This window comes from Salmo salar, chromosome 09, assembly GCF_965601325.2.
Source record: "Salmo salar chromosome 09, fSalSal1, whole genome shotgun sequence".
Classification (NCBI taxonomy): domain Eukaryota; kingdom Metazoa; phylum Chordata; class Actinopteri; order Salmoniformes; family Salmonidae; genus Salmo; species Salmo salar.
The window spans coordinates 120,720,533-120,733,633 of NC_138299.1; the positions used below are offsets into that span (position 1 = coordinate 120,720,533).

A 13,101-nucleotide genomic window follows, 5' to 3' on the forward strand; every position below is an offset into this window, starting at 1 on the left:
ATTTAACAGGCACTTTTACATTTTACATATGGGTGGCCCCGGGAATCAAACCCATTACCGTGACGTTGGAAACGCCATGTTCTACCTACAGAAGACCACAATTAATAGTAATGGATGTGTACATGCACTGTATATACATCAACATTTGATGTGTAAGGAACACCTTCCTAATATTGAGTTGCAACCCTTTTCACCCTCAGAAAAGCCTCATTTCGTCAGGGGGCATGGACTCTACAAGGTGTCGACAGCATTCCCCAGGGACGCTGGCCCCTGTTGGCTGGATGTCCTTTGGGACACTATCACACCCTGTGCAGAGGCTATTCACACTCAGAATGGCCCACATACACCATCCATGTCTCTCTTGTCTCGAGGCTTAAAAATCCTTCTGTAACCTGTCTCCTCCCCTTCATCTTCACTGATTTGATATTAATTTTAACAAGTTATATCAATAAGGGATCATAGCTTTCACCTGTATTCACCTAGTCAATCTATGGCATTTTGTACTCAGTGTATAGGACACATTGTGAATAGGCCCTCCAGACAAGACATGTTTGTCAGGTAGTAGTTAATGGCGATGCCCATGAATGAACACATTACACAGACTACCTGGTACTGTGTCCTGCCTCCGTGAGGTGTTGACGGAGAGGCCTGTAAAGAATGTCCTTCTATTCATTCTAATGGAACTTCAGACTTTCCCAACACACACACCCAATGCAGTCACCAACATTATATTACATCGCCCACCTGGGTGGGGTACACAGTACACACACAAGTTGGGGAACGGACCAATTTATTGATCCCACACTAACAGGTGCTGAGGGGTTTCATATAATCATGAGGTTCAGTGCTATATGGCCCCTTCTGTCAGTAGAATGGCTGGCATTAGGTTTTACAACCAGGGACATATAGGGTAAATCTTACTACAGTGACATTCCTGGGTCTCCTATTAGACTTATTCATTGTTCTTCTGTTAGCAATGTGGTAACTTTACACCCCTCCCAATTGAATTCAGCCAACGGTTCAACTTTACATCCCGAGGGAAGGAAGGAAAATACGGAAGTATATTGAGTACAATGAAGTGTGTTATGGTGTTCTTGTATTTAGCTTATCAATGTAGGATTCAGAAATGTAATTTAGTTGGATATATTTTGTCGGGGATTTTGCAGCTAGTGACTTTACCACGGCAATATTCATAAGTTACCCATTCAATGTCCAAGGCTCTTCTGCCACCTACTGGTGAGACAGGGGAGTTGCATACTAAACCCTGCTATTTTTGTCAAAACCAAAGAAAGCTTTAGGCCCTCCTGGTAAATGAATTTTTTGAATGATTCCTGAAAAACTGGAATGTATACAACGCTGTCTCATCAAATCCTTAAACCTCAAATGACAAAACACAAATAACAGTGGTGTTATAATTCATTTTTTCAGTCCATGAAGTGGAGTGATACACATTGACAGCAAGATTCTGGTTAGCGTGCTGGTGAGTATTGAGCCTTTTTCCTCACTTGTAAAATGATAGGTCAAGCGCAAAACAAGTGGCACCTATTAGACATCAGTCTTTCTCTCACAACTCAGATGACTTTTTACATTCCAGTCAAGGCAGGACACAAATGTGACAGCAACACTCAACAGATGACACACATACACACACATTTAATTTAGAATATTGGATAAACTAGTGGATAGTTTCCTTTTTCATAATTCATACCTGGGATTTGAACACACCCGCATGGACTGATAGCGCTTTATCCAAGGCCTCGCGTGAATATCCAAGTCAGAGTTGAAGAGAAAGCTCCTCATTTTACCACTGGGAAATGGGACGGCCATAATAGGCATGCTGATGGAACACGCCAAGGCCTACCCGGTGGCATCAGTCCACAGTGAAAAAGGTCTAAAGTCATACATCTCATACACTGAACATGTACACTAATCTCAAATAAGAAAGTGCATCAGTGCAACATATCTGCACATGTACTCAATGAAATATATCTTTAGCTTTAGGACAGAATTGACCAACACATTTATATTCACAACATCAACAATAACACAGCTATCGACACTGATTGTGTCAGATATTGCTTAACAGCAGCTGTTGTTGTGGTGGATATGTCATTGGATATCTGATAGCACTTTGATGAGCACCTGATAATTACAGGGAAACTATGTGGTAATAATAGCTAATACTTCCTGGTACTACTTCAAAGAATTGAAAACAATTGATAACCACCTTGTACTTAATGGTACCCCCAAAAAGATTGAAAATAATTGATATATAATTAGTGTAATTACCATTTTACCATGTCATTTCTTACTAAATACCTGGTCATTTATGTACCGGAAAATGATGTGCAACAGAATACCGTTTTGAATGTATAAATACTTTGTCTCTATACTTAACTTATAGCTTATACAGACTAATAGACCTCTGAAAGGAGTCTTCAATTGACCTGTCATGTAGGTACAGTTGAAGTCGGAAGTTTACTTACACTTAGGTTGGAGCCATTAAAACTCGTTTTCAACCACGACACAAATTTCTTGTTAACAAACTATAGTTTTGGCAAGTCGGTTAGGACATCTACTTTGTGCATGACAAGTAATTTTTCCAAATATTGTTTACAGACAGATTATTTCACTTATAATTCACTGTAGCACAATTCCAGTGGGTCAGAAGTTTACATACACTAAGTTGACTGTGCCTTTAAACAACTTGGAAAATTCCAGGAAATGATGTCATGGCTTTAGAAGCTTCTGATAGGCTAATTGACATAATTTGAGTCAATCGGAGGTGTACCTGTGGATGTATTTCAAGGCCGACCTTCAAACTCAGTGTCTCTTTGCTTGACATCATGGGAAAATCAAAAGAAATCAGCCAAGACCTCAGAAAAATAATTGTAGACCTCCATAAGTCTGGTTCATCCTTGGGAGCAATTTCCAAACACCTGAAGGTACCATGTTCATCTGTACAAACAATAGTACGCAAGTATAAACACCATGAGACCACGCAGCTGTCATACCGCTCAGGAAGGAGATGCGTTCTGTCTCCTAGAGATGAACGTACTTTGGTGCGAAAAGTGCAGATCAATCCCAGAACAACAGCAAAGGACCTTGTGAAGATGCTGGAGGACACATCTAAATCCAGTATCTAAGTATCTAAATCCACAGTAAAACGAGTCCTATATCGACATAACCTGAAAAGCCGCTCAGCAAGGAAGAAGCCACTGCTCCAAAACCGCCATAAAAAAAGCCAGACTATGGTTTGCAACTGCACATGGGGACAAAGATTGTACTTTTTGGAGAAATGTCCTCTGGTCTGATGAAACAAAAATAGAACTGTCTGGCCATAATGACCATCGTTATGTTTTCCAACCGTGAAGCACGGGGGTGGCAGCATCATGTTGTGGGGGTGCTTTGCTGCAGGAGGGACTGGTGCACTTCACAAAATAGATGGCATCATGAGGAGAGAAAATTATGTGGATATATTGAAGCAACATCTCAAGACATCAGTCAGGAAGTTAAAGCTTGGTCGCAAATGGGTCTTCCAAATGGACATTGACCCCAAGCATACTTCCAAAGTTGTGGCAAAATGGCTTAAGGACAACAAAGTCAAGGTATTGGAGTGGCCATCCCAAAGACCTGACTTCAATCGTATAGAAAATTTGTGGGCAGAACTGAAAAAGCGTGTGCGAGCAAGGAGGCCTACAAACATGACTCAGTTACACCAGCTGTCAGGAGGAATGGGCCAAAATTCACCCAACTTATTGTGGGAAGCTTGTGGAAGGCTCCCCGAAACGTTTGACCCAAGTTAAACAATTTAAAGGCAATGCTACCAAATACTAATTGAGTGCATGTAAACTTCTGACCCACTGGGAATGTGATGAAAGAAATAAAAGCTGAAATAAATCATTCTCTCTACTATTATTCTGACATTTCACATTCTTAAAATAAAGTGGTGATCCTAACTGACTTAAGACAGGACATTTTTACTAGGATTAAATGTCAGTAATTGTGAAAAACTGAGTTTAAATGTAATTGGCTAAGGTGTATGTAAACTTCCGACTTCAACTGTATATGTTTTGGGTTGTGGCTAGAATCGTTTTGTCCTTTTGGTGGGCCACATGAAAACTCCAAAGGTCCCAGCCACACCCCTCCCTCACAGCCGGCTCCTATCCAGCCTCTTCTTGGTAGGGTTGGGGTACTGGGGGTTCTCGATGACCCCCTCCCCAAACTTGAGCTCAAGGAAGGCGCGGTGGTTGTTCGGGCCGTAGGCGGTGACGCCGGCGAACGGCATTGGCACCAGCGGCTGCAGGAAATGCTCGGGGAACTCCACATCCTGTTTGTGCTCCATCCACGTGTCTTTGGTCATGATGCCATTCCGCGGGTAGAAGGGCCACAGGTCCACGTGGAGGTGGTTAGCCTCACTGTATTGCACCCTATAGAAGTCCCCCTCCACTGCCCGCTCCCACACATAGCCGTTAGCGTCCACCAGAGAACCAGAGTCCAGGTTCTTCAGGTAGTCACAGTTAGGCACGTCCTCCAGGTAGATGCCCAGGTCCACATCATAGTCCCAGGGGATGATGTCCTGGTGGCGGGCCGCCCCCAGCAGGGAGCCTCCTTCCAGCCAGTAGCGCACCCCGAAGCTCTCCAGGATGTTGATCACATACTTGGTGGTCTCGCGGAGGGCGCGCAGGCAGCAGGGAGGTGTCCAGCGCTCCAGGTACAGGTACTCAGGGGTGTCATCCCGGACCGTACCGAAGCAACGCTCAGTCTCCTTCCCACAACCATGCCACTGCTCCTTCCCATCAGCCAGTAGGAGACGCTTCAGCCCAAAGTTCCTCATCAGCTGGCTAGTGGCCTCCTTCAGATGGCTGTCTGCCTTCCACTGGTTGTGGGCTGAGCTAAAGAGAGGCCGGTGGCTGGGGGAGAAGCAGGGGCTCTCCAGAAGCTTGACCTTCCAGCCATGCAGGGACGTCTGGATGAAGAGCGAGGGCAGCAGGGGCCTCCCCAGTGGGACAGACAGGTTGAAGAGGTCCTCAGAGCGGATGAGGACCACTGCGTCCCCCTGAAGGGCTGTACACACGCTACCACTGCTCCCAGACGCCGCTGTGGAGTAGGTGGCCGTCCACTCTCTCAGACTGACCCGCAGGTGCAGGCACTGGACGGCCGAGCGTGCCAACACTGGGGAAGCCACCAGCCTCACGGGCCCCGCACCCTCCCCCTCCAGCTCCCGGATCAGCCTCTCCACAGCCCGGCCCTGCTCCAGCTCCACCCCGTCAGGCACAAGCAGCACAAACTCTGTCTGGACGTGGAACTCTGGCCGGTGGGCCTGCGGAGGCTGCTCGGGGCTGGGGGAGAGCACCAGGAGACGGGCCCCCTCGGGGAGAGACAGAGGGGGGTAGGGCGGGGTGTCAGACACAGCCAGGAAGGGCAGCTCAGGTCTCTGGTGCTGGAAGGAGCGTGCAACATCACCGACGTAGTTCTCAAAGTCCTCAAACTCCCGTAGGAGGATAGTCACACGAGGGCCGCGGCTGTTCCCCTCTCCCCCGACACCTCCAGCGCCAACCATCCCCGCGCCAACCCCTACCAGGCCCCCCATGCCGCCCTCCAGCCCGGAAGCAGGTAAGGCAGCCTTCCTGGAGCCGCTTCCTGGGTCCCGGCGTTTCTCCATCATCTGCTGCTGGGCTTGGGACACATAGTAGAGGATGAGCAGGTTCAGAGCGATGGCTCCAGTCAGAAGGCCCTGGCAGAAACTCACCCGCATGGCACCTCTTGCTGCGCTCGTCTGGCTCAGGGAAAGGAGAAGGTATAGGATGGAGCTATCTATTCAGAAAGCCTGTCCATAAATATCAGGACCCCATCAGTAAAGAGCTACTGCCTATGTGCATCAGAAGAGTAATGGCCAGCTGCTGGAATAGCTGAAATACACAGAAAACACAGGAATTTAAAATGAGTCCTAAAAAAAGAGTGGTTCTAAGCACTTCAGATGGCTGTGATAGGCTTTAGAGGCTGAAGTCTAGTTTATTACATTATATTCAAACGTCAAGGTACTTGGTGCAGTGTGCCTCCCATACATGGACTGGATTGCCCTAGTTCTCCTCAGCCAATACTTTGACCTAGATTGTAACCGTAACTATAAATTGCAGCCAAGTGAGCTACAGAGATGCTTCAAATTGATGTTCCATTTAAGTACAGGCCTATGCTCCCTTCTAGAATTGGTACCGTAGGCTATCAAGTATTGCTACAGCAATAATACCACATTTCCAGTAGCTAGAATTGTGTCTGCATAATGCAATGTACACCTATACTGCATGGCGCCTATGCAACCATGATCATTCTCAATCATTTCATATACATCATTTCATATAGACCACACCATAAATGACCCCTATAAACGCTTCATATGCACAACTCGTTTGTCTTCAAATGTGAATCACGTTCTCCCCGTTATATAGCCTAACATTCTCCCAATCGTTCGAATGAAACAGCATACAAACCATAATGCACGTAACGTTACATCGAATTCGCTCGCTGTGTGGAAAGGTGGCTGAGCTAAGCGCAACATGAAGACACCGCCAGTGCAATAGCTCCTACTTACAGTGTAAAATATGAATGTTACACCGACAAATTAACTAAAGTAGTGTTAATATACTGAGAGTTTTAGATTAGTATCAACACCGCGGTGCGTAACGTTATACCCTTGCTTTGCTGTTTCGGAAACGATCACAGGGAGCTTGCGTGAGATCACAATATGGCAGGAAGCGACGGCCCTGGTTACTGTAATGGGACAGAAAAAAAAACGATTCCCGTCGACGCTGTAGTAGATTTGCACTTAGCTCATTTTTTGGCACCGTTTCTCCATGGGAGTTCTTGCGTTTCCTCTTTACGTGAGAGAGGAAGAAAGAAGGGTAGAGTGTTAAGTGCTGGGTTTGTGAGGGACGGGGCTGTTATTATCGTCGCTGCTTGTTTCCACCTCCCTGTCCTGGCGAAAGCTCAAGCGCTAAAATGGAGGCGGAAAGATCCGGCGGAGTAGCAGGGGGAACGAACCAGAACTCTGGAGGCAGCGGCGTGGGGCGCAACCCGAACGGGCCGAAATCAGTACTCGGGCAGGCGACAACAGCAGCGGCGGCAGCCGCCGGAGCGATGGCTGGATCGTCGCAGCCTCGAGAACCACAAGACGGCGACGCAGGCCTATCGCTTCCTGGGATCTTGCACTTTATCCAGTTCGAATGGGGACGCTTCCAGACCGAGAAATATCGTTGGGAAGCCGAGAGAGATGAACTCCGGGTAATTATAGTGTTATCATCTAGCTATAGTTATGTAGACTTTGTATTACTAGCTAGTTAAGATTTTAGAAAAAAAAGCTAGCCTAGCGTTGCCAACATCCCACAGAAGTCACGACCGCTCCTCAATACTTTCCCCAATCGGACAGAATTACGGTCCACATAATCACGAATCTATTTACCCTATGCTCCTGGATATCAGTTCCAAAGCTTTTTTTGCGATCAAAGCAAACCCAATATTTGGGGGTTCCAAAAAATGTCACCGTTCTTGACTAGTCTAAAACACTGTGTTGTGAATGTATTTAATGTATTGCATCAATCACAGGACTTTCAATGATCCGTGTGTTTCACATTGAGGCGCAGTCACTGTCAGAGCCACACGCTGATCCCAACGCAGCCAGACATGTATTCGACATTGTCTAATTATAGCGGATCACACAGGTGGCGGTGTCAATAGGCTTTGTAGAGTTGCTCCAACGGTAATTAACGCCAGATGGTTGGACTCCGCTGTTTTTCAACCCCTTCGTGGTTTCTGTTTTTCTCTGTGCGAGATTACGGTGGGTCACGTGACTCACTGTCAATTACAACAGGGATTCAGTAATGCGTTTATAAATCCCGGAGCCGTGCGCGCGCGCGCACACACACACACACACACACACACACACACACACACACACACACACACACACAAAAAGACCGATGACGTAATGCGGTTCTTCCGCCGTTTACACACGTTCACATGTACACTCTTGCCTGCCTGGGGAGTGCAAAGCGTGTTTTTTTCCCCCTCATTGCTTTCCCCATTATGTGGCCTTTCTCCTGTCAGCACGTTTAACTATAAGGATGCTGAATGAACATGAGCTGATGAAATACGAGTTTGCTCGATATTTACAGTAGCCTAAAGGTCTGTGTTGAAAGGCTATAACCATTCCACTGCTGTCAGTGTATTCCACTCTCCCGCTCACTCTACCCTATAGGCTATAGCCTAGTTATAAACAGGAACTTTATGTAATATGGATGAACCATAACAAACTGGCCTGCTGATCTTATAGCAGTGTGGGGATTGAAGTCTGAAGTATGTCACCACCACCACTAGAGTCTTACTGGGAAGGATTACTGTGCGTGTACATGCGTGAACGTGAGTGTGTGTGTGGTCTGGTTTTCACAGGCTCAATTAGTGGCAGAACTCTGGCCAGGAGAGAGAGAGAGGAGTGGTTGGGTGCCCTGTTCAAACAGTAGCCCAGCAGTTTACACAAGAGGACACCAGTGGCTGCTAAAATAGGGAAAGCCCTGTGGCGAGCACACACACACACACACACACACACACACAGCCTCCATGCACATACACACAGAACACACAACACCATACAGAATAATAGCCTACAGTTTCCTCTGGGCTAGTGCTCTGTCTCAAACCAAAAGTTGTTGATTGATGACTGCCTGGTGTGTGGAAAACATTGGCCTTCCCTCCCATGTGACTGTGTGCGTGTGTGTCACTGACAGGGTGTGTATGGTGTGCCAGTGGTATCTTTTTTAGGGCTGAATCGTGTCGTTAAAACGGGAACACTTGTGGCACTCTGTCTCCTGTGACAGCAAGCCAGGCTGTGGCGGGGCCGGGCCGGGCCAAGCAGTTGGCTAGACCAGGTGTAACCTAACGTAGCAGTGGTTTCTTTCTGGTCCCTACGAGAGATATATTTTTAGGGGAAGTTTCTCTTCTGCACTGTTCAACCAATCCAGTTTAGTGTCGCCTTGTTAATGCCCAAAAGTGGAAGTCACGTCACAGGCTCTCTCTCAATTTCTCTGAAAACTGGATGCGTCCGTTTGTCATTGACCCCCGCGAAGGGTGGGCCAGGTGTGACGTCCCCAGAGCAGAACCCCAGGGCCATGTGACCACAGCCAGCAGGCCATGCCAGGGGACAGACAGACAGGTGGCACAGCTCTGGGCCCTGTTATTCATCACTGATCTCACATGACTGGGGATAGGCCAAAGCTATGTAGCGGCAGCCCTGGCTTAGTCCTATCCAGTCAGGTAAGATCCGTGATTCCTTCAAGAAAGAGAGGATGAGGGATACTGCTATAAAACCTGCAGGCCTCTCAGCTCTGTTAGGCTATATCTGTCCCTTAGAACTGTACAGGGGGTCCAAATCAAACAAAGTCATTTCTCTACTGAATATCTGAATATACTCCTGCTGAGTCTGTAGAGAAAAGAGTCTATAAAGCTCTTGTCCTACTTCATTATGCTAGTACAGTTGGTGCTGATCAAGGACCTACAGGTCTCCTAGTAAATGTCAGATTAGATTTCAACGTTGCGATCACAGTTGCGCTACAGTTACTACTTTCCATAAATAGAAGGACAGAGTGCTTTGTAGCCATTGACACTCAAGATCAGTGGCACTCCGACTAGTGGTGACCCAGATGACATCACTTCCTGCTGGGGTATGTTAAGTGGGGCCCGTAGTGCCCTTCTCTCAGCTCTCATGAAAAGCCCAGTGCTCTCATGCATGACACACGTATGTACAGTACTGTGCTTTGCTCGCCACACCCTCACACTTCTGGGCTCTTATCGTACGTTTCTCACACTTCATTTGGCCTCTCTTTCTCACACGCAAAGACACACATGCACACAAGCTGACTTTTTGCACAACTTAAGCGCTCACGCACACTCACCTACGCACGCATACACTTACACGCGCACACACGCGTGCAAAAGCATGCACGCTACACACACACACACACACACACACACACACACTCTCTCTCTCTCCAGTTCCCTGTCCCAGAAAAGTCCTCTGCTCTACTTGTTGGCTGATGGGTCTCGGAGGGATGGAGGATGGCATAGAGGTAAAGGACAGGGAGAGCTGCCCTTGACCCTGTTCAGAGGCGCCGGCGGGGGGGGGGCGGCTGACTGATGAAATGCGTCAGTCAGAACTCCTCAGCAGGCCAACTTCTGAGATGGCCATATAGAGAGTGCTGTAGTGTTTTTACTTAGAAAGGTAGTTATGTAGCCTATCTTTGTGCTAAGACTGTTGTTGGTTTTTGTGCCAATGTTCAATATGCATGTCTTATAACAAAGTTCATACCCTTTTATTACAGGTCACAGCTGTTTCTTTTGGTTCAGGTTTCAACTTAATTTGTCCCAGAGGGCAATTGGTTTTGGCACCAAGGAGTATGTGAGACGTACATACAATGCTAGTGCATGAGTCATGGGTTGGCAGCCGTCAATATCAATATAAGGTTGCTAATGATCAGCCAGTAGCAGCAGCAATAGTGTAAAGTAAGGCCTGCGTAGAAGGTAAGTAAAGTGCGCTGTGCACATTCTCCAAAACATCACGTCAACACCATTCAAATATGCAGGTAAAAAAAATGCTGACTACATTAGCATCATCAGCCCATGTAATGACAACCAGGACAATAAAACTAGTTAGGACAGACTAACCTCGTCCCTGTATTCGAAAGGCCAAATGGCCGTAGGGGTAAAAGGTAAATGAGTGCTTGTACCTGTTAGTCTTAACAGTGGGGAATCCACACCGGGAGCCAGAGGGTAGGACATAGACTCCTGTTGTCGGGGGTAGGGCACAGTCAGACAGGATGGATTCTACCTTCCTCACCACTTGTCTGCTGTACAGGTCAGACAGACTGCTCCGCTGCCGCGATCTTACTGGCCACTTTTACTATCCTAGCTAGTGCTTTTTTGTTGTTGTTGCTTTGATACCAAGGTTACCATGCCAACAGATCAAAGAAAATGGTAGGACCGACTCAATGTAGGCTTTTATAAAAGAGAGTCTTCAAGGTCCTGTCAACCTGGAACTTTGCCCGTTTCCTGACACAAACAAGGTGTTGCTGGTACTTCTTACACATCACGTCAGTGTCGCACTCAAAGCTCAATTGATCATCAATCATGATCCCAAGATACTTATAATTGGCTATGGTGTCTACCACCTGGCCCTTAAGGATCGTGTTCTGAGAGGTAGGGGGTTGACACCTGAAGTCGATACACATATCTTTTTGTTTTTGTCACATTCAGTTGAAAGGAACCGCTGTGGCACCAATGAACAAACTCCTTAACAGGCCCGGGGCTAGTTTCATCGGCATGAAGCAGACCGACTATTTCTGAGTCGTCCGCAAACTCTAGGATGTGTTGGTTCTTGTACTGGCTACGACAGTCATCAGTGTGCAGGATATAGAGGGGCGAGGATACAACCCTGGGGTGAGCCTGTTGATAATGACCGCTTCCCTGCCAGGCACCCATGCACCTTCACCCTCTGGGTTCTGCTAGTAAGAAAGTCAAGGATCCAGTTCACTACATTAGTCTCCACTAAAATGATTATTGAGTTTGTTCGTAGACCTTGCGAGATACACTACGTGGCCAAAAGTATGTGGACGCCTGCTCGTCGAACATCTCATTCCAAAATCATGTCTATTAATAAGGAGTTGGTCCCCCCCTTTGCTGCTATAGCAGCCTCCACTCTTCTGGGAAGGCTTTCCACCAGATGCTGGAACATTGCTGCTCTAAGAGCGTTAGTGAGGTCAGGCGCTGATGTTGTGCAACGATTACGCCTGGCTCACAGTCGGCGTTCCAATTCATCCCAAAGGTGTTTTGATGGGGTTGAGGTCAGGGCTCTGTGCAGGTCAGTCAAGTTCTTCCACACCACCAATCTCGACAAACCATTTCTGTGTGGACCTCACAGCCAGATTGTGAAGCACGATTCATCAGTCCAGAGATCGTGTTTCCACTGCTCCAGAGTCCAATGGCTGCGAACTTTACACCACTCCAGCCGACACTTAGCGTTGTGCATGGTGAATTTAAGTTTGTGTGCGGCTGCTCGGCCATGGAAACCCATTTCACGAAGCTCCTGAGGAACAGTTCTTGTGCTGACGTTGCTTCCAGAGGCAGTTTGGAACTCGGTAGTGAGTGTTGCAACCGAGGACAGACGATTTTTACACGCTATGTGCTTCAGCACTCGGCAGTCCTGTTCTGTGAGCTTGTGGCCTACCACTTCGCGGCTGAGTCCTTATTGCTCCTATACATTTCCACTTCCATCAAACACTTCCAGTTGACTGAAGCAGCTCTAGCAGGGAACAAATTTGAAGAATTGACTTGTCGGAATGGTGGCATCCTATGACGGTGCCACTTTGAAAGTCACTGAGCTCTTCAGTAAGGCCATTCTACTGCCAATGTTTGTCTATGGAGATTGCATGGCGGTGTGCTCGTTTTTTTTTTTACACCTGTCAGCAACAGGTGTGGCTGAAATAGCCGAATCCACTCATTTGAAGGGGGGGTCCAAATACTTGTGTGTGTGTGTGTGTGTGTATATAGTGTATATGCTTGAGCTTTTGATGTGTGTTTGATCACAGATCACTGATCTGTGATTCACTCATCAGAGTGAACTAAATCGCCTACAGTAGACTCCTTCTCTCACCTCTACTTGCCACACTTCCAGACTCAGGATCTACTCCAGTACTTTTGAAATGCATCATCCCTCCTCCCTCCCATGAGGTCCTTGCTGATCTGTGTACGATTGGATGGCCCGGGTGAAGTTCAATTCCCACCTTATTTCTGTCTGCAGTCCAGCTCTTCCAGGAAGGAAGGAAGGAAGGAGGGAAGGAAGGAAAGGTGTGTGTCTGAAGTGACGGGGCCCTGGATTGGACAAGGTTCCTGTTGTTCAGACAGGGAGTGGACGTGATGTTCATGGATCGTCACGGTACGCTGACATGGACAGATGATGTGCTCCTCCTGTGCGTACACTGTACCACAGCACAACAGGCGCGCGCACACACACACACAGGGCAAGTAAAGCCATGTCAGATTGCAGGGCGCCAGTGG

The 13,101-nt window shown here is 47.3% G+C and overlaps 2 protein-coding genes across 2 annotated transcripts in view; one reads left to right on the top strand and one right to left on the bottom strand.

Annotated features, from left to right (window-relative positions):
- Positions 1 to 1,398: 1,398 nt before the first annotated feature.
- On the bottom strand, positions 1,399 to 6,762 carry LOC106612391 (ribitol 5-phosphate transferase FKRP). Its single transcript, XM_014213479.3, has 2 exons — positions 6,492 to 6,762; positions 1,399 to 5,912 (listed from the first exon to the last, which is right to left on the bottom strand). The coding sequence occupies exon 2, from the start codon at positions 5,756 to 5,758 to the stop codon at positions 4,151 to 4,153; it is 1,608 nt and encodes a 535-aa protein (XP_014068954.1). The 5' UTR covers positions 5,759 to 5,912; positions 6,492 to 6,762; the 3' UTR covers positions 1,399 to 4,150.
- Positions 6,763 to 6,769: 7 nt separating this feature from the next.
- Positions 6,770 to 13,101, top strand: part of LOC106612402 (striatin, calmodulin binding protein 4) — a 32,730-nt gene continuing 26,398 nt past the window's right edge. Inside the window, exon 1 of the mRNA XM_014213497.3 lies at positions 6,770 to 7,281. Coding sequence (XP_014068972.2) covers positions 7,000 to 7,281 — 282 coding nt within the window. The 5' untranslated portion in view covers positions 6,770 to 6,999. The remainder of the gene's footprint in view (positions 7,282 to 13,101) is intronic.